The sequence below is a fragment of the Atheta coriaria genome, unplaced genomic scaffold (assembly GCF_025399875.1).
Source record: "Atheta coriaria isolate IRGN ID8LTWV9N9 unplaced genomic scaffold, Caltech_Dcor_3.1 hic_scaffold_9_pilon, whole genome shotgun sequence".
NCBI classification, from domain to species: Eukaryota; Metazoa; Arthropoda; class Insecta; order Coleoptera; family Staphylinidae; genus Dalotia; species Dalotia coriaria.
Window position 1 is genome coordinate 13,935,405 of NW_027045451.1, and position 22,224 is coordinate 13,957,628.

At 35.4% G+C, this 22,224-nt stretch overlaps 5 protein-coding genes and 1 pseudogene across 11 annotated transcripts; 4 read left to right on the top strand and 2 right to left on the bottom strand.

The window, feature by feature from the left end:
- The first annotated feature begins 3,793 nt into the window (after positions 1 to 3,793).
- LOC135798933 (probable peptidoglycan muropeptide transporter SLC46) lies at positions 3,794 to 6,548 on the top strand (annotated as a pseudogene).
- Positions 6,549 to 9,010: 2,462 nt separating this feature from the next.
- LOC135798110 (probable peptidoglycan muropeptide transporter SLC46) lies at positions 9,011 to 11,603 on the top strand. 5 transcript variants are annotated; one of them, XM_065310843.1, is made up of 6 exons: positions 9,011 to 9,540; positions 9,596 to 10,682; positions 10,736 to 10,837; positions 10,892 to 11,029; positions 11,086 to 11,329; positions 11,385 to 11,603. In XM_065310843.1, exons 2-6 carry the CDS (start codon positions 9,692 to 9,694, stop codon positions 11,503 to 11,505), a joined length of 1,596 nt encoding a protein of 531 aa, XP_065166915.1. In that variant the 5' UTR covers positions 9,011 to 9,540; positions 9,596 to 9,691; the 3' UTR covers positions 11,506 to 11,603. The 5 variants fall into 5 exon arrangements, with proteins under 5 accessions (XP_065166915.1, XP_065166913.1, XP_065166912.1 ...); XM_065310841.1 differs by having other exon boundaries at positions 9,011 to 9,535; positions 9,593 to 10,682; XM_065310840.1 differs by having other exon boundaries at positions 9,439 to 9,540; positions 9,593 to 10,682.
- A 142-nt stretch (positions 11,604 to 11,745) lies between these two features.
- Positions 11,746 to 13,371, top strand: LOC135798112 (uncharacterized). Its single transcript, XM_065310846.1, has 3 exons — positions 11,746 to 12,332; positions 12,496 to 12,737; positions 12,788 to 13,371. Exons 1-3 carry the CDS (start codon positions 12,120 to 12,122, stop codon positions 13,197 to 13,199), a joined length of 867 nt encoding a protein of 288 aa, XP_065166918.1. The 5' UTR covers positions 11,746 to 12,119; the 3' UTR covers positions 13,200 to 13,371.
- LOC135798115 (uncharacterized) lies at positions 13,143 to 15,459 on the bottom strand. 3 transcript variants are annotated; one of them, XM_065310850.1, is made up of 5 exons: positions 15,355 to 15,459; positions 13,782 to 13,943; positions 13,548 to 13,720; positions 13,375 to 13,495; positions 13,143 to 13,317 (listed from the first exon to the last, which is right to left on the bottom strand). In XM_065310850.1, exons 2-5 carry the CDS (start codon positions 13,923 to 13,925, stop codon positions 13,291 to 13,293), a joined length of 465 nt encoding a protein of 154 aa, XP_065166922.1. In that variant the 5' UTR covers positions 13,926 to 13,943; positions 15,355 to 15,459; the 3' UTR covers positions 13,143 to 13,290. The 3 variants fall into 3 exon arrangements, with proteins under 3 accessions (XP_065166922.1, XP_065166921.1, XP_065166923.1); XM_065310849.1 differs by lacking the exon at positions 15,355 to 15,459 and adding an exon at positions 14,005 to 15,031; XM_065310851.1 differs by lacking the exon at positions 15,355 to 15,459 and having other exon boundaries at positions 13,548 to 13,674; positions 13,782 to 13,894.
- Positions 15,297 to 17,490, top strand: LOC135798111 (myrosinase 1-like). Its single transcript, XM_065310845.1, has 6 exons — positions 15,297 to 15,433; positions 15,497 to 16,271; positions 16,332 to 16,772; positions 16,828 to 16,934; positions 16,990 to 17,136; positions 17,361 to 17,490. Exons 1-6 carry the CDS (start codon positions 15,390 to 15,392, stop codon positions 17,389 to 17,391), a joined length of 1,545 nt encoding a protein of 514 aa, XP_065166917.1. The 5' UTR covers positions 15,297 to 15,389; the 3' UTR covers positions 17,392 to 17,490.
- A 243-nt stretch (positions 17,491 to 17,733) lies between these two features.
- Positions 17,734 to 22,112, bottom strand: LOC135798114 (ephrin-B1-like). Its single transcript, XM_065310848.1, is given in 4 exon segments — positions 17,734 to 20,772; positions 20,775 to 20,971; positions 21,158 to 21,309; positions 21,478 to 22,112. Coding segments are annotated over 2 exon segments (831 nt in total). The 5' UTR covers positions 20,908 to 20,971; positions 21,158 to 21,309; positions 21,478 to 22,112; the 3' UTR covers positions 17,734 to 20,074.
- Between the last annotated feature and the right edge of the window lie 112 nt (positions 22,113 to 22,224).

Below are 22,224 nucleotides of genomic sequence, written 5' to 3' on the forward strand. Positions count from 1 at the left end.
TTTGAGAGTAAAAAGGTCCAAAGGTTTTTTTATGCTTTTAGAGGCTAAAAAATCAGATCCCCACCAACGGCTCAACAGGAAATCGCATCCTTGCAATGCAAACTCTAGGCAAGCCAGAAATTTTGTGCCGCATTCACGCTGGCATCCATGGCCAAGATACCGCGATGGGAATTCGCGCGCACTACCTGGGGTACCCGTGGCAAAAATTTTATACCGCATCCACACTGACACGGACGCGCGCTTGGTACTCGATGTAAAAAATTTTAAGTACTCACAGCGACAAACGGATGCTGCGGGCACCCGACACAAAAAAAATTCAGGCACACAGATGCGGAGGGTGCACGATTAAAATAAATGTGCCACTCAGTCAAACATGTCATACGAAGGCAAGGCATTAGTTTATTTAGCATCACGTGGCTAAACGTTGTTATACGATGGAGCTCTCGTTTAGCCACGTAATGCTTACACAGTATTTTCTAACCCCTCTTTAAATCTAAAAACTATGGAAAACTGGCGCTTTATTATTAGAAGATGAATAACAAGTATACATTACTGTAGCTAAACACGAGTTAATGCAGAAACAGAATATCAGCACCCTATGAATTTCAGTACACCAACGTACGAATGCATTTCCATGCCGAAACACAAGTTCATGCAGAAACAGGATATCATTACCCTAAGTATTACAAAGATTGTTGGATATTTAGTGTATTTTATTAGATATGGTGTTTAAATCGCAATGTAGATAACACTATTACTTTTGATAATAATATTGTTACTCGTATGCAGCAACGGCCATACCAAGTGGAATGCATCGGTTCTTGTTCGATCACCAGTCGCAGATCTGTTCAATTTCGCCGTCCCAAGCGAGCGCCAGTGCATGATATAATTTCATTTAACAAAGTTATACTGCCTCTTTTTGTCTCTCAGACGAACATAGTTCGTTTTTTAAAATGCCTTATACATTCAACTATAATTTATTTTCGTCGATAGAAAGGATAAACCTTACGGGTTTCACTGAAACTTTTACTACTCTACGCAGAGTAGTAACTGAATGAATAACATGCAGTGGCGGATTATGCTTCAGTGGGGCCCTAGGCGCAAATCAAGTTTGGGGCCCCTAAATCCGAAAATTTTCAAAAACGGTTATTAGCCAAGTAAAATTAATAGTTTTAGCGTACGGGCGCTGCAAAGTCTACTTCAACATTCGTTTGTGCCAAAAACTCATTTCCACACCACCATGAGGTAGAGTACGTGGCGCATTTTTTGATCGTGGTATCCCCAGTAGGCCTAATCCACACGCACTATTCCAAAATTTAATGGATTATCTTCCGATTCGCTCTTCGCGATTGGCAGGTGTTGTGCGTTAATTGTTTTCAGGACCGATCGAAATATCACAGGTAAAATTTTCTGTCATACTATCCGCGATGGGATTATCGTTTTCAATGCTATCTTGGTTCTTGAGTTCATCGTACGTGTGCTCAAAAACGGTAATCGTATTTAAGTACAAATTACAAATTTACTTTTCTTGCCTTCTCTTGGGCAAAGATTTCAATAATTTTGTCGTACTCTAGTTTTTTTAAAAATATCATTTTCTATGAACATTAATGCGAAGTCATTTAAGTGCTCTTGTGAAAGACTATTGCGCAGATAGTTTTTGACTCATTTTAAAACTGAAAATGTCCTTTCTCCACTTGCATTAGAAACGGGCAAGGTCAAAAAAAATTTGCAGTATTGTGTGTATATTTCGAAAAGTTGATTTTAGACCATTATTTAATGTTGCATACATTTCATGTGGATCTCTAATATTTTCTTCTTGTATGTATTTTAGAAAATGAGTTAACTCATCAGTGAAATATTCTGGCTCAATATCTTTTTCATAGGATGTATTTATTAAATTGTTTTGTGATTTATATGGATTTTACAATTTTGTATGCCTTTCCGCGCCGGATAAATATGTTCGTTGCATTTTAAATTTTAAATTGCAAAATAATTACACAAATATTGCACAAATATGTTTTGTAAAAATTATAAGAAATAATAAATAATAATAAATAATAAATATAATAAGAAATATTAACGATGTACCTTTATAGAAGCTCTTGTTGATTATTGACTGCAGTTTTGAAAATCACCCACGCCAAATCGTCTATGCACAAGACTTCGAGAAAAAACTTTTGTAGAACTAGTGTTGTCGGGGTTGTGATTCAAGACTCACTGACCACTCTCTGTTTTTTTTTTAATCCAACTACCACCCCAAAAATCTAGATAAAAATTGTAGGAGGATAAACGTTGGTTCAACGTGTTCCGCAGATGTGAAAAAATGATAGAAAGACGAAATAATTAATATTCCAAAAAAGAGAGTTACCCGCTATTTTACAACCTCAATGGAATATTCCTCAACTCATCTCCTCCACAGATGTTCGAAATTTAGGAAAATTGGCAATATTCTACTCGCATTATAGCTACAACTTTCTAATGCAATATTCAAGAAAAGGTCACAAAAATTCGTGGCAGAAAACATCCAAATTTTATTTTAAACAGTTTGTCATAAAGAAATAAAATCGGAGATAAAAAGTTTAAAGTCAGCTATATATCCGTGACGGTTGCTTTCCGGACACGTGTGAAATGCCGTTTTGGGCGCCAAGTGAAAACCAATACGCTATTCATAAAGGCTGAGGTCAAAACCAACTGATGAAGTATTTGTGGAATTACTATGTCTATATGGGACATATAAGTGCCAGGGGCCCCTCAGGCAGCCGGGGCCCCCCAGGCAGCCGGGGCCCTAGGCGCGCGCCTAGTGCGCCTAGGCCGTAATCCGCCACTGATAACATGTCTAGCTCAAAAAATCTTGTAACCAATCCATGTTAATTTAGTAGGTATATAATTATGTATACATATTTTATTATAAAATTAAATATGATTTGGTTACAAGATTTTTTGAGCTAGACATGTTATTCATTCAGTTACTGAAGATACCATAACTAGCTCAAAAAATCTTGTAATCAAATCACATTTAATTTTATAATAAAATATATACATATACGAGTATACTAAACATTCAACTATGTTCAACTAAGGCCAATGGTTGTATACTAATGCAATGTTAATGTTTGAATATTTATTCAAACTAGTTACTTTGTTGAGCTGACTAAGGTCCGAGAACGCAAGTTTTCATTCGTTTTGCTCCTGCGACAATATTGGCAAAAATCTATTGCTATTAGTTGTGTACTGTGGGACCAACTTTAATCCAAGTTGTTAGCAATGTGTATGTACTCGTATGAATTTATGCGTATTGTGTCGGATAGATATACAAATGTATCAAATATTTTCATATTTGATTATACTAGTTTGCATGTTTACGTTTACGTACGTAAACAAACAAGTTGAGCTGGCACTTAGTAGCACTTCTTGTTTCTGTGGCTGCTATGTCAGGTGTTTGCTTGCCATACGCTTGTCGTGTGCGCATCTCTGGAGTTTTCGAGGCCGCACGATTGTTGGAAGTAGAAACATACACGTCGAACCTTGTGCTTCACGTGATATCTGTTTGTAATGTGTTCACTTTCAAAATACATGCTAATCAACACTTTTTTCTACTTTCACCTTTAAAGCGCCAGTTTTTCTATGGTTTTGAGATACAAAATGTAATACTATAAACACGGGCGACCCAAGCTGTGACTAAGCACTTTAGTCACGAGTTTTAGTCACGAGATGGAGGTTGCGCCTGCGTATTCGCCTGCGGTGCAGCACAAGACCATATGAAATGCCATGCGCCGTCAGTCAAACAAGTCAAAGCATGCACTACTGCTGCTGCTGCTCGTGTCGGCATGTCGGTCTATCTGTAAGAATTTTATTTTCTACCACATTAATTACATAACCTTGAATTCAAATTTAAGATAGCTGGTTATAATTCAAATTTGTGTAACAGTATAAAAAACAAATTTTATAACGATTAAGCGGATTTTCCGAAACAAATAATATATATAATTGTAAATTAACAAGATTAACACTAGTTACTACGTGTTCTTGAAATCCAACAAAATAAACGTTTGATGCAATAAAATCAAAACCCAGCTTACTTTACTACTTCTCTGATATGAGAAATGAATACAACATTTATCGCAAAACCAATAAAACTAAAAATTAATGACACTCAATGAGCATATTAAATATGCGATTGAGCAACATAATCAATTAAAGAATATAATTCAGCATTTAGTGTCAATGTGTTAAGCACGTTTTTAAAATTATGCCAAATAGTGGTATTACGTAATCAAATGGACAGTGATTTTTATTTATAAATTGCGTTGGCGTGTTCATCCTCAAAGAATTTCTACAAACAACAACAATTCTATAAGTGTTCTCAGTGTTATTCTCGAGGAGTACGTAGAGATGGGAATTATTGAGGCGGATACGACAAGCAAACAGGTTTGGTACAATGTGTGTTTTAAAACTAAACGCAGATCTAATCGTGTTGTGTTTCAGTAGTCGAGTGTTAATCATAAATCACAAATAATTAAATACAGGTGAAGATGTGCTAAGAAATACATTGCATTAAACTAAAAATAACGACAGTTTGAAACATGCCGAAAACCGAAATGACTATTCAAGTTGGCAAAGATGGCCAAATGAATATAACTGATGTTGCAACCAGTGCAGAACAAAATCTCAATCAGCCGGCAACTAAAACAGGTAGTACGTTTAAGTCCATGTCTTGGGGTGAAAAATGGTGTTATATCAAAGAATTTGTTACCGTGGAACCACTCCTCGTGTTGTACATCTTTGGAAACATTCTGGCACGTCCAGCTTTCGATAATCTCATGTTGCAGAAAGCTTGTCTTGTTGATTCTGGGTTTGAAGACATAATTTGCCAAAGAATCATAGCGGGAGAAAGTGCAGAGTTTAATCTCACTGAAGAAGTGAATACTGTACATTTACATATTGCTAATGCGTCTTCTTGGTTAGTGCCCATTACCACTATTCTACCATTGATCTTGAGTTTGTTTTGGGGGTCTTATAGTGATCGGTATCAAATACGTAAACCTTTTCTGTTACTACCCGTATGTGGAGAAATATTGTCCACAATGAGTTGCATACTATCAACGATATTCCTGCGACAATGGAATTTGACGACCTTCTTGGCCTCAGCGTACTTTACGAGCACCTGCCTTGGAGGTCAAACACTTCTTGTTGTAGCATTGTTTGCATATATAGCTGATGTCAGCTCTGTGGAAGAGCGTACATTACGCATTGGCGTGTGTCAAACGGCCATGTTAATTGCGCAGATTTCGTCGAATGCATTGAGTGGAATTTTGTTTCAACATATCGGATACTATGGCATCTTTTGTACATGCTTCTGTATCATGGTGCTAAGTCTTTTATACGGGGTATTTTACGTCAAGGACAACTTAAAGTCAAAGAATGAAAATAAAAAATGTATACTTGTGGATCTGTTTGATGCAACACTCATTTTGGAAACTATTCGTGTAGTACTCGTCAAAAAAATTGGCAATAATCGATTGTTCATTATTTTGTTGATGGTGATATTTTTCATTTACAATGGAGTCTTACAAGGTAAACAACGTGAACAATATGATACAATTAGTATTATTTTTTTTATTTTATTTTAGGAGAAAACTCAATATTTTTTTTGTATTTGAACGCAGTACTAGGGTTTGACGTGGTAAACTTCAGCTATGTCGTAACATATTCTACTTTAATTTTTTAAAAGGTAATGTTTATTAACACCTACGTATACGTATTACGTTTTTATGGATAAATATTTTATAGGTCTTATGCTTGGTACGTACCTTTTCACGAAGGTGTTCAAGTTGACTGACTATGCAATAATCATAATTGTATTAATTAATAAAATTATCGCCAATATTGTAATGGCTGCAGCTGTCAATAAAATAATGATATACATTGGTACGTATTCTGATATTTAAAATTATCTGTACTTGCACTTACGATTTCTTTTTCAGGTGTTTATATTGAATTATTCAATAATTTATCAGTTATTGCATTAAGATCGCTAGCTACCAAAGTAGTTCGCCAAGAAGATTTGGGAAAGGCACAGTCATTTTTGGAATTTTTGAAACTTTAGGTGGTGCTGTGTTTGTGCCAATTTACACTCAGCTTATTTTCACAAACACACAAACAAATTTTCCTAGTGCTTTCCTGTACGGCGCGTTATTATTTTTCGGAATTTGCATTCTGATTGTATTGTAAGGTGTTTTATATTTGTATATAAGTTCAATGAATAATACAACATTTTTCTAGTTTCATGCGAATGAAAGAACGTCAAGTTTTAACTGGAGGAACAAATGACATGAATAAAAATAAAAAAGGAATTGACAATCCTGCTATGATCGTAGCTGATACAGAAATAAGCCATATGTAAAATTGCAAATAAGACAAAGATTACTTTAAATTTGAATACACTTACTTTTAAAAATATTCTCCACATATTGCATTTTGAATCAAAATTTGTAACTGTTTGTTATTTGTTGTGATTTGCTAATATAACATACCAACTATTATGCATACTTACGAATTCATATTAACAAAATAATATAAAACTACTCTTTCCCAAAGCAAAATATGCACGGAGCATCTGAAAGATTTTGACAGGACGGAGAACATGCTAACATCGAGACAATTTATGATTCAATAAGATAGATATATGCATCTGATATCTAATATAAACAGTTATTTATCATAATTTTACATTAAATTTAAAATAAATTATCTGTAATAACTGAATAAGAATAATGAACATGATTATGTTTTTATCATCATTCCAGAATTTCTTGTACACAATAGGGAAAAGTACAGAGTCAGTACTCTTAAAATACTTTAGTCACGGCATTGGCCGTCTGCGTTTAAAGTAACACTTTATGTGGCTCAACACCGTTCAAAAACTGGCACATTTAAGGGTGGAAGTAAAACAGCAAATATAAAACGTAATGTGTATTTGTTTGCTTATCCTATATGCCTGCTTAAACATCCTAAGGGTTATTTTAGTAATTGAAAAACAAGAGTTCTACAAGAGGGTGACTGTTAATAATTGCCAAAGTTAACGTTGTACCCTCAGAAAGTATTGTTGTTGAACGATACAATTCGAAAACCATTGCAAATCTATGCAAGTGTTTGTCAAATCTGATTTGGATACCTATTTCGACCATTAGAGAACTCGTCAACACATCAACAACAAACATGTTTGTCAAAACAGTGGCTAAAAAATAGCTATCCATATTAAGGGTGATTTGCAGTGGTTTTAGTAAGGTATCGTATAATAACAAAAAAGTTTGTACAGTGTGTACAGTTTGTAAGTACAGCGTTTACTTTGGCAATTATTCATTATTTTAGTGTAATTTCCGCTCCATTTTTTTTATTAAGGAAGTAACGTGCTACGCTATATCAGGATTTATGAATAACAACTGATTAGAAATAAACGAAAGTGTTACATTTATTTAGTCCTTGATGGTACTAACCGTGTGAAAACGGAGAGAGCATAAATAGTAAAAGAAGGGATTTATGGATTTGGAAATGATTCACCAACAAAGGCGGTACGAAGTTCGTTGAGTAAACTAGTTTGATTTTAAAATTTAAATACCAATTTATTATTCTACTTGCCTAGAGTGTAAAAAACAAATCCTGTAACGATTGACTAAAACAAAGTTTCTAAAACAAATATACGTAAATTAAATTGTTTTAAATAATTTAAATGTAAATTAATAAAATTTATTAATTTGTGATTTGATACTGGTTACTATAACGTGTTCTTGAAACATGCAAAAAAAAAGTGTTTAACTTTGTAAAATTAAAACCCAACTTTTTTGACTGTCTCTGACATAATAATTGAATACAACATTTATCGCAAAACCAATAAAGCTAAAGATTTATTACTCTTAAAACATAATATTTAATATACGATTGAGCAGCATAATTCATTAATGAATAAAATTTAGTTTTTAGTGATAATGTCTAGAGCTCGTTTTTATATTATATTTTTATATCTATACGAGTACCAATAGGCCTTGACTTTTGAAACGAAATTCTTTTTCACGTGTCACCGTAGAGTGAAAGGAAAGAAATTGTCACGTAAAGAAAAAAGGGAATACGACAGTTCGCCGGGAGAGGATTTGTTACAAGAATGATTCAATCATCATCATGATCATATTAACTCAAAATTAAATAAATTTAGATAAATATTAAACTGACATAAGTTAAATCTCAAATTTTTAGCATACTATTTAGCATACTATACATTTGTGAATACAGTTTTCATGCACTGCCAACTATAACGATCGATCTGTATACTTCACTAAAATTGAGGATGAGCTAAGTGAGCACCCCCACTTACCTTACGAATTGAAACCGCAATGACGACGTATGACGTACAGTAATTCCAGTTCCTTATTGGCTCAACCCCAATTGGCATTTCGAAGTTGTCTGGCAAAAGTTTATTAAAATCATGTACGTTACGGTAAATGTGCGTCGAGGGGTAAATGTACAAATTTGCCTAGTATATGTATATGTATACATTACATATACTACTACTGCACTTGATAAACGTGGATTGAAGGTACACTTCCTATCAGTAATTGATTGTACATTTAACATCCTATATTCAGGTGATAGATGAATGTTTTTTAATTTTCTTTAAAATAGTATTTAATCAGAATTAATCCGAAGCATTTAAATTTATAGAAGTACATTTGTTGTTTTGCAGCGCGGCAATGTGTACCTATTTAAAATTCTCTTTTGGTTTCATTTTATTTTTAATATATGTAAAAATCCTCTGCTACAGATATTTTTTTAATATTCATAAAAAGCTATAGCATTCGGGCAGCATTTCTTAACCGAACTAATTTGTACTCTTTGTACTCGTTGTTGGCTGTTAACTGCCAAAGAAACCACGATCCAGGTTTCATAGTTAGAGATCGTTTTTACCTGTGTTGGGGTCACACGTAGAAAAATTTTAAACTTTGCTAAAATGACGAAAGTCTGGCCATCGCGGGCTCTTAGACAATAAGCATAAACTCAAGTAGGAAATATCAAGTAGTCTATCAATTGAGCCCTCGTGCATGTAAATGTGGATGGCCACCACGCACTACGCAAATTTAGATATTTAGTGATGCGCACCGTACACAACCCGTGAATAAAGTCCGTGACTAAAGTGCTTTAAACGTGGCCTTTAACAGCTTTTAGCACTTTAGTACTTTTAGTACTATTATTAAAAAAGTAATTAAAAAAATGAAATAGAATATACAAATTATAAAGTGAAAGTTGAATAAAGGGGAACTGCACTTTTTGGTGTGATAAAAATACAACAATAATATCAATAAACATCATCAATAAACGTGTTTTAAAACACGTTTTGAGTTAACAAACATATCGCGAAGAAGCTAGTTCCTGACGGGGGCCCTCCATATATATATATGTACCATCATACAAGTTTGCTCGTGGTTTTATTCTCGGGGTGTACAAAGTTTTTAAAAGTGTTAATACGAATGTAAGAAGCAAACAGGTTTCGTACGGTGTGTGTTTTAAAATTAAACGCAGATCTAATCGTGTTGTGTTTCAGTAGTCGAGTGTTAATCATATAATCACAAATAATTAAATACAGGTGAAGATGTGCTAAGGAATACATGGCATTAAACAAAAATTAACGTCAGTTTGAAACATGCCGAAAACCGAAATGACTATTCAAGTTGGCAAAGATGGCCAAATGAATATAACTGATGTTGCAACCAGCGCAAAGCAAAATCTCAATCAGCCGGCAAATAATACAGGTAGTACGTTTAAGAGCATGCCTTGGGGTGAAAAATGGTGTTATATCAAAGACTTGGTTACCGTGGAACCACTACTAATGTTGTACATATTTGGAAACATTCTGGTACTTCCAGCTTTCAAAAATCTCAAGTTGCAGAAAGCTTGTCTTGTTGATTCTGGGTTTGAAGACATAATTTGCCAAAGAATCATAGCGGGAGAAAGTGCAGAGTTTAATCTCACTGAAGAAGTGAACACTGTACATTTACATATTGCTAATGCGTCTTCTTGGTTAGTGCCCATTACAACTATTCTACCAATGATCTTGAGTTTGTTTTGGGGATCTTATAGTGATCGGTATCAAATACGTAAACCTTTTCTGTTACTACCCTTGTGTGGAGAAATATTGTCTACAATGAGTTGCATACTATCAACGATATTCCTGCGGCAATGGAATTTGACGACCTTGTTGGCCTCAGCGTACTTTACAAGCACCTGCCTTGGAGGCCAAACACTTCTTGTTGTAGCATTATTTGCATATATAGCTGATGTCAGCTCTGTGGAAGAGCGTACATTACGCATTGGCGTGTGTCAAACGGCCCTGTCAATTGCGCAGATCTCGTCGAATGCATTGAGTGGAATTCTATTTCAACATATCGGATACTATGGGGTCTTTTGTACATCCTTCTGTAGTTTGGTGCTGGGTCTTTTATACGGGATATTTTACGTCAAAGACAACTTAAAATCAAGAAATGAAAATAAAAAATGTATACTTGTGGATCTGTTTGATGCAACACTCATTTTGGAAACTATTCGTGTAATACTGGTCAAAAAAGTTGGTAATAATCGATTGTACATTATTTTGTTAATGGCAATTTTTTTCATTTACAACGGAGTCTTTGCAGGTAAACAACATCGACGTTATGATAAAATTTGTGTTATTTAAAAAAAATTTTAGGAGAAGACGAAATATTCTTTTTTTATTTGAACGCCATGCTAGGATTTGACGCAGTAAACTACAGCTATGTCATAACGTATGCTAATTTATTAAATTTAAAAGGTAACGTTAATTAACACCTATACGTATTGCGTTTTTATGCATATAATTTTGAAGGCCTTATTCTTGGAACGTACCTTTTTACAAAAGTGTTCAAGTTTACTGATTACACGATTATCATAATTACATTCATCAACAAAATTATCGGCAATATTGTAATGGCTGCTGCCGCCAATAAAATAATGATATACATTGGTATGTATACTGATAACAAAAATTATCTTTACTTACCATTATGGTTTTGGTTTCAGGTGTTTATATTGAATTGTTCAATCGCGTAACAATAATTACATTAAGATCGCTAGCTACCAAAGTGGTTCGTCAAGAAGATTTGGGAAAAGTACAGTCATTTTTTGGAATTTTTGAAAGTTTAGGTGGTGCTGTGTTTGTGCCAATTTACAATCAGCTTATTTTCGCAAACACACAAACAAATTTTCCTAGTGCTTTCATGTACGGCGCGTTATTATTTTTCGGAATTTGCATTCTGATTGTATTGTAAGGTGTTTTATATTTGTATATAAGTTCAATGAATAATACAACATTTTTCTAGTTTCATGCGACTGAAAGAACGTCAAGTTTTATCTGGAGGAACAAATGACATGAATGAAAATAAACAAGGGATCGACAATCCTGCTATGATTGTAGCTAATACAGAAATAAGCCATATGTAAAAATGCAATTAAGACAAAAACCGTGTTAAATACGAAGAAACTGTTCCTTTACTACAAAATATAGTTAATACTGCTCCCATAACAAAATAATAATCAAACTGCTGTTTACGCAAGTACTCACAGAGCATCTAAAAGATTTCGACTGATTAGACTGCTGGAATGACTGTAGGATAGAATAGGTGAGGATTATGCTGCGCTGCCCTTTTATATCTGAGTGAAACCCGCAAAAAAATCGTAAGCCATTCGTTCGTATCACGCACTCCGTCGAGTTTCGCACTTTTTATTTGCATGGTTATCTTCAAAAGCAACAATGAAAAAAAAATCGTCACGTAATGCGATAAATGTACCAATATCTGTAAGTACATTTCATTTCCCAACTTGAGATATACGTCATTCCCACTTGTACGCGGCACAAATATTAATTGATTACTCCCACCAATTTTAAATTAAACCATTGAAACAAAACCATGTTGATAATCTGTTGGTTTGAGTAATGAAACGCAAGACAGATTATAGTGTAGTATGAATTTAATTCATCACCTCCACTGCACGTTTCTTCAGTTCGTTTATCGTCATTTAATTATATAGTTTTCAATAATAACAACAATAACAAGATGGTGACCGAAGAAGACATTCTAGTCAAATTGGAAACGCCCGAAATCATTGAATTAAAAGAATTTTACAGCAATCACAAAGACGAATTTCCACAAATCTACAGTTTTCTAAAGACTACTTTAAAATGGCGAGAGACACATCCAGAATACATCACCGTGTTTTCAGTTCAAGGCGATTGGAGAAACGACGGCACATTTATAGCAATTCTAACTGTAAGTTATTTTTTAATTCTACATACCCACCAGCTATTTAGAAATAAAAAGTAATTATACAGTTAGAACAAGGTAATTAATAATTAGAATATATAGATATGTATATATATCAAGGTTGAATTCCTTACCAAGACAAATATCAACATGAATAACTATGTTTTAGTTTTCCTGTTATGATATCATAATGCATTCATTGGAGGATTCCTGTGAAAAATTACGAATTGGACTAACGCAAACAAAACAAATTAATTGGTACGAGTATGAAGTCATCTTTTATGCAACATACGAAAAATTTAAACCAATTATTGAACAAGCAATGAGCGATATAAATGTGCAAATAAAATTGCAAAGGGTAACACATTTATGGGTGCTCCCCGAAAAGGAAGCCCTTCAACTACCAGATACGTAAGTATTGAATTATGTAATTATTTGATACTAACTAATACTGTCTCTAGATTTAAACATAATGATTATTATATGGACACAGTTAAACCGGAAGATGCAGAAGTCATCAACGCAGTATGGCCGCCACGGTTTAACACCTCATTGGAATACATCCGCACATTTATTACTATGAACGGTGGATTTGGTATATACGAGAAAGGAACGGATAAATTGGTCTCGTGGTTGTTAATCAATGTAATGGGACAACTGGGAGTACTGCAGACGAGAGAGGGTTACTATAAGAATGGTTTTGGGGCAGCGTTAGCACGGAAAGCTTCCAGTATCATAAGTCGAAATGGTGATCATCCGATCGCTACCGTACGCGGAGGGAATTTAGCATCGGAAGGTTTATTCACCAAGTTAGGCTTCAAACAAAAATACGCGTGTATCTATATTCGTTGTCATAAAAAAACAAAGTTTTAAATTAAGTTTACTACATGCCTGTTATATACTTAGACAATGTGTAATTATGTGTTGTCATCTATTGTAATTTATATTTTACTTAGAGTTGAACTTAACGATGACACGCATTGTAACAAATCTAAAAGTAAATAATTTGTTTATTAATTAATAATAATAATTTAATTGTAATGTATACCTCTAGATTGCATTCGATCGTTAAAGTTTTCCTATCTGGTAGTTTGAAAGCCGGAAACGTTGAAAACAACACAATATTACCATTCTCATCTTTCTCTTTCGTCCACGTGAGCATCTTTTGTCTGCAATTACAATAAATGTGCAGTAAAACGAAATACAATGAAAAAAACATACTTGTGAAGATCGGTGCTTCCCGGATAAATCTGCACGCTTTTTTTCTTCTCATTCTCGATATTGAAAGCATTACAATCGCTGACTATCACGTCGTACAATCGGCTGCGATCTTGGACATAAACAACGACTGAAATCGGTTGACCGATTTGCACATCTTTTTTTAGCGTTTTACTCTTAGGTATAACATAAATATTTCATAGTTATTATAATAATTGTGATATTAATAAGACTTACATTCGGATAACGTCCATCTTGGATTTCCATCCATGTTATTAGTGGATATTTTGCTACAGGAACGTAAATTCTATCAACCGCCTTATTCGTAAAGAACGAAACTTTATCATCTTCCTTCAAAAAATCTGAAGAGTTTAGTTCCATTTGAAAACTTGATAATACCTTTATAAAAAAAATCATTTGAAATTCTTAAACGATAACAATAATATTTGTACGTATTTACCATTAAATTTAAAATTGAAACAAGCAGCACTTTCTTTCTCAACATATTTTACACTAATATATTTAAAACTCAACTTATGATATGTCACTCGATGAACTGCTAGGAAAATATTGTTTTTAAGAGATGAAGACGCTAAGTTTCACTATTAATACTGTGTTAGTGCGGAAACAAACGCACAATCACTGACTAGTGGAAGTAGTACGGCAATGTCTGTATCTACATCATTAATGAATCGACATGTTTTATATGGCTATACGATGTATTTGCCGTGTAGAAAACTAATGAAGTAAAAAATAAAGACGTGGAAGTCCATGTGTGAGATCGAGATGCGATGTGGGCAATACTCGTTTCAATGCCTTTCGTTCGTGTCGCAGTGTAACCTTTCACAGCTAAATAAGTTTAGTGTGTCATTACTGACACGGTACAAGTCATAATAATTTACACTGTTCGCATCACTAAATAAGATGTTAAAAACTCTGAATACAAAGAGAAGGTTTTCTAAAACTACAAATTCGATAATGGGATAAATATTACCTAAACAAAACTTTCGAGTTTCTACGTTTTGTAAATCCCATTTAATCCACTTAGATGATTAGAATTTGAAGTCATTTTAAATACCCCTTTCATTTTTATCGCAAAAAATTATCAACTAGTCAAATAACGGATATCGTTTTTAAAATTCCATTAAGTGTATGTTGACGACTTAACTGAATTTTTAAAACGTTGTCCAAGGTTAAAACATTATTTCTATTAGTACATATTAAAGAGTGATAAGAATTATGCTTGTCGGGTTTAAATTTTATCTACAGTGTAATATGTTATTAAATTAAATATGCATATTCATTATATGTCTTGCATTGTTAAAATTTCGCAATAAACATAAACAGAAGTGTTTAAACACAACTAGAAACATTTATATGTTTAGGTACGAAAATACTTTGATAAGACCTAAGCATTAAGTTCAAGGTGAATCTATCCAAATACCAACTCATTACATGATTACAACAAGTTCCTAACTATGTGAAGTGTTGTACTCTCAATGGAAATTTCTCTATTGATATAAATAGGCCCGACTTACCCACACCTCATTGTGCCAACCAATTCCTTTTCATAACAACACTTGGCCACCACATCACTATCGTGAGCGTGATTTTGATAGTAAATTGATTAGACGAATCTTATTATTGCAATAACACTAGAGCTAAAGTGCTATTGTTTCGCAAATAATAAAAAATATAACATCAATTAAATTTAAGTTTGAGTGGACAAAAAAGAGTGCGTGGAAATATTTGATTAATGTTATCGCCGTGTACAGTACCAGGAGTATAAATAAACGAAGTGTGTACTTACGTTTATTTAGTTGCGTCGGCCGTAACCGTTCGAAAATGCGCCTCTTTATATTTGCACTATGTGCTATCTTTGCACGAACGTAGGTTATAACTATTTGCAAGCATATGCAACTAAACTAACTTTTATTTCAACTTTCTTACAGTGTGACAGCTGCAGCCAAAGATACGGGTTATGCTTTCCCGGAAAACTTCAAATTTGGCGTCGCTACTGCTTCGTACCAAATAGAAGGTGCGTGGAATGAACATGGTAAAGGTCCAAACGTATGGGATACACTCACCCATCGAATCCCGCCATTTACGGACGACGCAAGCACTGGAGATATCGCCTGTGATGCTTACCACAAAACCGTTCAAGATGTGCAAATCCTTAAATCAATGGGTGTAAACTTTTATAGGTTTTCCTTGTCTTGGTCACGTCTTCTACCCCGAGGATTCTCAAACTATGTGAATCCGGAAGGTGTTCAATATTATAATGACCTAATTAATGAACTGCTAGCCAATGATATCACCCCAATAGTAACCATATTTCATTGGGACACTCCTCAAAATTTAGAAGAGTTAGGAGGTTGGCCCAATCCTAAAATGGCCGACTTTTTCGTTGACTATGCAAGAGTTGTGTTTGATGCATTCGGGGATAGGGTTAAAGAGTGGTTAACTTTCAATGAACCGAATCAGATTTGTCAACAAGGTTATGCCACTGGCGGTATGGCTCCTGCGCATAATACAAAGGAAATGGGTGGCTATTGGTGCACGCATACGGTATTAATAGCACATGGACGTGCTTACAGGATGTATCAGGAAGAATTTAAGAGTAAGCAAGGTGGAAGGGTAGGTATCACAATTGACAATCAATGGAATGAACCTTTGACAAATTCAACCGAAGATAAGGAAGCTGCAGAACGTGCTAATATAATGAATGTAAGCATTCTAATTTGTAATCAAATTAGTAATTTTATCTTAAAATTGTGTACCATATAGTTTGGTTGGTATGCCAATGCAATCTTTTCTAAAAATGGCGACTATCCATCAATTCTCCGCGAACGTGTCGATCAATTCAGTGAAGAAGAAGGTTTCACCAGGTCTCGTCTGCCTTATTTTACTCAAGAAGAAATTGAGATGATCCGCGGCTCTCATGACTTTTTCGGATTGAATCATTACACCTCTCGAGTGGTAACAAACGATGACGGCGATCAAGGTAGACCATCTCATGAACACGACGTTGGAACACGTGGTGAAATTGATCCCAAATGGGAACCATCCGCTGCTGATTGGTTATACGTTGTTCCATGGGGCCTAAGAAAAACTTTGGAATGGATTAAAGAAAACTATGATAATCCTGAAGTTATCATCACTGAGAATGGATATGCTGATAAACATGACGCTCCACTACGAGATTGTGAAAGGGTCAAATATTACAATGTAAGTTTAAATATTACAAACATATAAAACAAAATATTATCATAAAAATGTTTAGTTATACTTGGAAGAAGTTTTGAAAGCTATCCATGAAAGCAATTGTAACGTGACTGCTTACACCGCGTGGAGTTTTATGGATAATTTCGAATGGCAACGCGGTTATACGTATGTAATCAAAAACAAACTACTATATATATTCTATAGTTAAATATTCTTTTAGTCAACGATATGGTTTATATCATGTGGATTTTGAGGATCCAGAACGACCAAGGACACCAAAGATGTCCGCCCACGTATTTGCAAATATTATTAAAACCAAGCGCATCGATTGGGATTTTACTCCAAAGGAGTTCGAGAAATGTGAATGGTAATTTATTGCAAGTCAATCTAAGAAGCTTTCTCTTCAAAACTACACGTTCCTTAATCTTTCGCTTATAATTAACCTTCACGGCCAACGCTTTCAGGACTTGGCATTTTAGTACAAATCTTCTCTACTTTGTGTCGTTTGTGAAGTTGTTATCTCTCTAGAAGTGTTTCTGTTCACTGTTCGTATACTATTTTATGTAGTAAAATGCATTTGTTAAATTTCAGGGTACAAATAGAAGTAAAGTCTGAATTATAAAATACAAAAACCGTCAAAAACAAAAACTATACAATTTTTGCTAATAAATGACGTCCCAAAAAATAAATATTAGTTCATTTTTTGGACGAACAAGATAAACATCATTTTCTTCTCATTTTAATTATATAATTACTTTTATATATGTTAATGTAGTGCAATTTACAAATGTTAATACATACAGTGTCTCGTCATTCACATAATAATAATAATAAACGCCAGCAAACCTAAATTGTATCTGAGGATTTGCGGAGCGTGTAAAAACACGCCAGTGCAATCAGAGGGACAAAAGAACACATCAAAAACCATTTTAAACCCAGGACAACACAAACAAGAACCCAAAACTATACAACTAAACGTTTAATTACACATGATAGATAGTATAATATATTGCAATAAAAATAAATTATAAAAATAAAAAAATAGGTTACAAAAAATCAGACTTGGTTTTCGTTCAATGTCAATATCATAAACATAAAGTCCTCCCCGTTGTACGCGCGGCAGTTGCTTTGTGTTTTGTTTCAAAATAATAATAAAAACAACAGGTCAAGAACATCCGGATGGCTTAAATATCATCGTAACTGGTTTCCTTTTTGTTTCATCAATTATACTTATTTAGGCAATTGTATTATTAAATATTTATCGTACTTCTTTTATATGTATAAATATTATTAACTAATTGCCGTCATCAAGTGCGTGGCTTATGAACGACAAGACGTTGTACACATCTACGGACCGACACTTTGTTTATTATTAGTTTTATTTTTGCGTTTTTCTTTTTTCTTCCTCGAACCAATCTTCGCATTTAATTCGATTATGTATGTACACTGACATAACATACACAATTCATTATTATAGTAACACTTTTCATAGATAATAAATTATATATAATATATATATTTATATATCGTAATTTCTTCACCTTTTTCTGCTTCATTTTTTTTTTCATTTCCTGCCTCATCGTCGTAATCGTGAGTAATTACTTCAAATATCGTTTAAATGAGTGTATGTCATCGGGGGGTTCGTTATTGTTCTCCAACATCAAATTTACAACGTATTAAAAATAAACCCCGCACATTTTAATTCAATTAATAGTTTCCAATTGCTTGCGCATCGCTTTCATGTGTTGGTATCGCAAGTATAATGTTAATGAAGGTAGATAATGTATTATTAAAAATATATGCCATGTACTCAATACGTAAGAGTGTGTGGTTGTGTATCCTGTCACTTTCTGATGCATTTTCTACGAATATGTTTTTCGTGGCATTATCATGTGGGGCGTTAGAACATTTGGAAATTTCGAACTTTTATGTGAATGTGTGCTGGGTGTGTGTGTGATTAAAAGTACTATTTACATCAATTTTTTGCTTTCTTTTGCAAAAGTGTTAACATAAACTAAAAGTGCGTTGATCACATTGATCTTCATCTCGTAGTGGCAAGAACTAAAATAAGTTAACTATATTTACAGGACTCGTGCTTCGAAATCAAATCAAAATATTAATGTAAAAAAGATACTAAGTAGTTTGTACAAATTATCTCTTCAATTGGACGAAAATGTAGTTAAAGTGAAACAAATTCAGTTTGTGACGTGTCTCTGTGATTTCTAAACTCTCACATCTTCAATTATTAAAGCTTATTTCGTAGAATTGCGACACATCACAAAATATTAAAGTTACCAGTGAGTAATTTGAGTGTTGCGTAAAGTTGTGTGATTGGAGCTAACTATGTAATGAAAAACGGTGATACCTACAAGTAAAGAAAATCATTGAGTAAAACCAAGTCACTTAACGACAACAAGCAAATGTTACAAGACCGGTTGCCTTCATTCGATAGACCTGATATCACCTTCGTGCTGTTCGTGGCCAATCTCATGTGCCATCTTGTTTTTAAATTCTTACGAGAAAAAAATAACTCCAGCACACTCCATTCCAAGTTTTCACGCTTAGACATTGTATGTGGGTGTGTTGGTTAATTCCCCGCAATATGCAATTATGTACATTTACAGTTACATAAATAAATGTTACATAAATCGCTGGTTCATTTAAGAGGGTTGTTCGCAAGATAAGTTAACATACAAACATACAAATGACATGATGATAGGTGCAACAATTACTGGAATTATGGAAACGATCTCTATGTGTGGAACTAGAATAATATTTTACGTAGCGTTCGTATTCGTAGCAATACGTGATTTGTTTTCATTATAGTTTAGTAAGAATGTGTGTTTTAAGTCGGTTCAAATGCATCCACCACCTCCGTGTCCCGCTCGTTAACATAATAAAAACTAATTTCAGTCTTCTTTCAGTTTGAATGAGAATCGATTTCAGCAATAAAGAAATGAGTTAGTCCGTTCGTTCGTTATCGCTAGCGCAATTCGATTGATTACGTGTACCTTAAAATAATATTTAACGCCGCTTACGATACTCCACCATCATCTCTGATTTCTACTAAATAAACATGTACACATTATATACTTTTACTAATAATTTAAAGGGGTTTCTTGGTCCTTGTTCACTCGAACGACGCACTCGGAAGTGTCTTTTGTGCAGATTGCGTGCACCGTGACTAGCGTCGCGACGCGCGCGCTTTTTTAGTCGTCTATCATTTAGTTGCCTTACGGAAACGCGACGTCAAAGTTAGTCGTAAACGTAATTCTGTACAGTCGGTTGTCCTCGCCGGACGAGCTTCATCGCACCGCCAGCAGCACCGGAAAGATCGCGATTAAGAGCACTACGTTTAATTGAAAACTCGCGGCCGCCAGCGTGAGTTCCTCACTTTTCACCACCTCGTTGGGATGCTTGTCGTACGCTTTCACCTTCTTAGTGGTGAACCGATGAACGCCAGTTGGTGGCTTGCGCGTAGTGGTTGTCGTAATGGCGGCTGGTGCAGGTGGTGGCAGTGGTGTAGTACGCTGATGTGGTATCACCGACGACCACAATGGCTTCGAATAGCTGGTAGGTGGTCGCGTCGTCGTCTCGGCTGTCGGCGCCCACACTTTGAAAACGATCTTCATGTTGTGTGTAGTGCAGCGGCCCCCGATGCGTCGATGCAGGTCGTCGCCGGTGGACGTAGATATGAAATAGTAGTCATGGCCGGGCGAGAACTCCAGCCCACCCGGCTGTGGCGTAAACGGCCGGAAGGTGATAGTGAAGTACATCAGTTTGTACGGTTTATCGCAGACGGCAATGATGCGCGGATTGGCATTTGTAATGCGGCACGTCTCAAATTCGTCCTTAGAGACGTTATAGATAATGTACTTTTCCATGTCCTCCTCCTTGGCACCAGGCGTGTACACCGGGCAAATGAGGTCCACCTGGTCGTACTCAAATTTGTTATTGTTGCGATTCACATCGATAACGTTATCTGTGTTATCGATGCGAAAATGGGGTTCGAGGAGTTCCAGTGGATGGTATTGTGCTTTGCGCTGCCCGGCATCGTCGCCAGTACTGCATCCATGCACAGCGACAGGACGAACAGGAGCGCGCTGGGAGCCATACCCAACATTTTATTCCAACGCATCTTCACTCCTCTGCCTCCACAGTCAAACTCCAGAAGTGCTTCCAAATTTCAATCAGCAGTTGACCTAAAAAATGCAATTGTTTCGTTAGAATTTCGCTAAAAATGTGCTTTTGTTATCAGCGACTATCGATTGCCGCTGGCGAGTGCACGGCGTTTGAAAAATGCACGCGTAAATATTCCATGTAACCGTCCCGAGTATGTTTGCACATACACCCTGTACGCACGCATATTAAAAATTCTCTTCATCTACCTGTGATCTCTTCTTACGCTTCATACCAGTCAACAATACAGCGAATACCTTGGATACACACACCTCCCCACACGGCATTCACATACACGCCGCATACACTCGCACGCCCGCACGCACACACCGAACGCACCGTCCACATACACAAAGCACTCCTAAAACAAAGATTAAAAGGTCACACATGTTTTCGGGTCCGCGGACGGCCAACGACCAACAAATCATCGCCGATGTAATGCTTAGCACAAGTTTAGGGCGCGTACCCGCCCGGCGAAGGCGCCGCCGTCGCACAAAGATGCACGACAAGACATGTTGAATTGGCTTACCTATTGTTAAAATATTACTCATGAGCGTGTGATTCCTTCCATTTCGTAGCCGATCACGGCCCGTGCGTATCGTCCAACACTCACCGTTGCAAAGCGCTCGTCGTTGCGCACATTTTCATTCAACGAACACACCGCACACACATAGTACAACGAAAATAAGCTATCATAAAATTACGCACAAGAACCAACATTCCATTGCCATTTTGTCACTGGACTTCATCATGGCATCGGCGACAGCGCTTTAGAGCTTTCGATGGAAGCGCCGCGCAGTGGCGATGCACGCAAGCACATAGAAGAAGAGAAACCTTGCCGACTAAACGCCGACCGTGCCGGAAGAAGTGGCCTCTACTTCTGGGAAGCAGTAGACCCACGCACTTTACATTCGAATTATCTATGCAAAAATTGTCGCAATTAGACATTGCCTTGACACACTCTCCGCACAGTTTAATTAAAGTAAATTGTTATGTTTGCAAGTTTGCTTTGTTCTTGTCTTTTTGAAATCGTTTCGCAACAGACGAAATACACCCCGAGCAGAGCTAAATTAAAATCGTCTGGTATTTTGTTCCACAGCAAATTGTCTCAATTATAAGAAAAATTGCTTTTGCCAACAATGGTCAGGAAATAATTAAAATACAGAAAAATACAATCTGGTAAACTAAATAAATTAAAGCTTTAACCGTATTGTGTACAATTAAGCTCAGGTCTCAACATACAGCTAGTCTAAACTTAAATAAATTACATACGAAT

Coding starts and splice junctions, on each gene's coding strand:
- LOC135798115 (XM_065310849.1), bottom strand. CDS start 14,049: ATGTTGAGAAAGAAAGTGCTGCTTGTTTCAATTTTAAATTTAATG. Junction 13,721..13,781: donor AAGATGGACGTTATCCGAAT/GTAAGTCTTATT, acceptor GTTATACCTAAG/AGTAAAACGCTAAAAAAAGA. Junction 13,496..13,547: donor GGAAGCACCGATCTTCACAA/GTATGTTTTTTT, acceptor TTGTAATTGCAG/ACAAAAGATGCTCACGTGGA.
- LOC135798111 (XM_065310845.1), top strand. CDS start 15,390: ATGCGCCTCTTTATATTTGCACTATGTGCTATCTTTGCACGAAC. Junction 16,773..16,827: donor AAAGGGTCAAATATTACAAT/GTAAGTTTAAAT, acceptor AAAAATGTTTAG/TTATACTTGGAAGAAGTTTT. Junction 17,137..17,360: donor GAGTTCGAGAAATGTGAATG/GTAATTTATTGC, acceptor GTTAAATTTCAG/GGTACAAATAGAAGTAAAGT.
- LOC135798112 (XM_065310846.1), top strand. CDS start 12,120: ATGGTGACCGAAGAAGACATTCTAGTCAAATTGGAAACGCCCGAAATC. Junction 12,333..12,495: donor CATTTATAGCAATTCTAACT/GTAAGTTATTTT, acceptor ACTATGTTTTAG/TTTTCCTGTTATGATATCAT. Junction 12,738..12,787: donor GCCCTTCAACTACCAGATAC/GTAAGTATTGAA, acceptor TACTGTCTCTAG/ATTTAAACATAATGATTATT.
- LOC135798110 (XM_065310843.1), top strand. CDS start 9,692: ATGCCGAAAACCGAAATGACTATTCAAGTTGGCAAAGATGGCCAAATG. Junction 10,683..10,735: donor TTACAACGGAGTCTTTGCAG/GTAAACAACATC, acceptor AAAAAATTTTAG/GAGAAGACGAAATATTCTTT. Junction 11,030..11,085: donor TAAAATAATGATATACATTG/GTATGTATACTG, acceptor TTTTGGTTTCAG/GTGTTTATATTGAATTGTTC.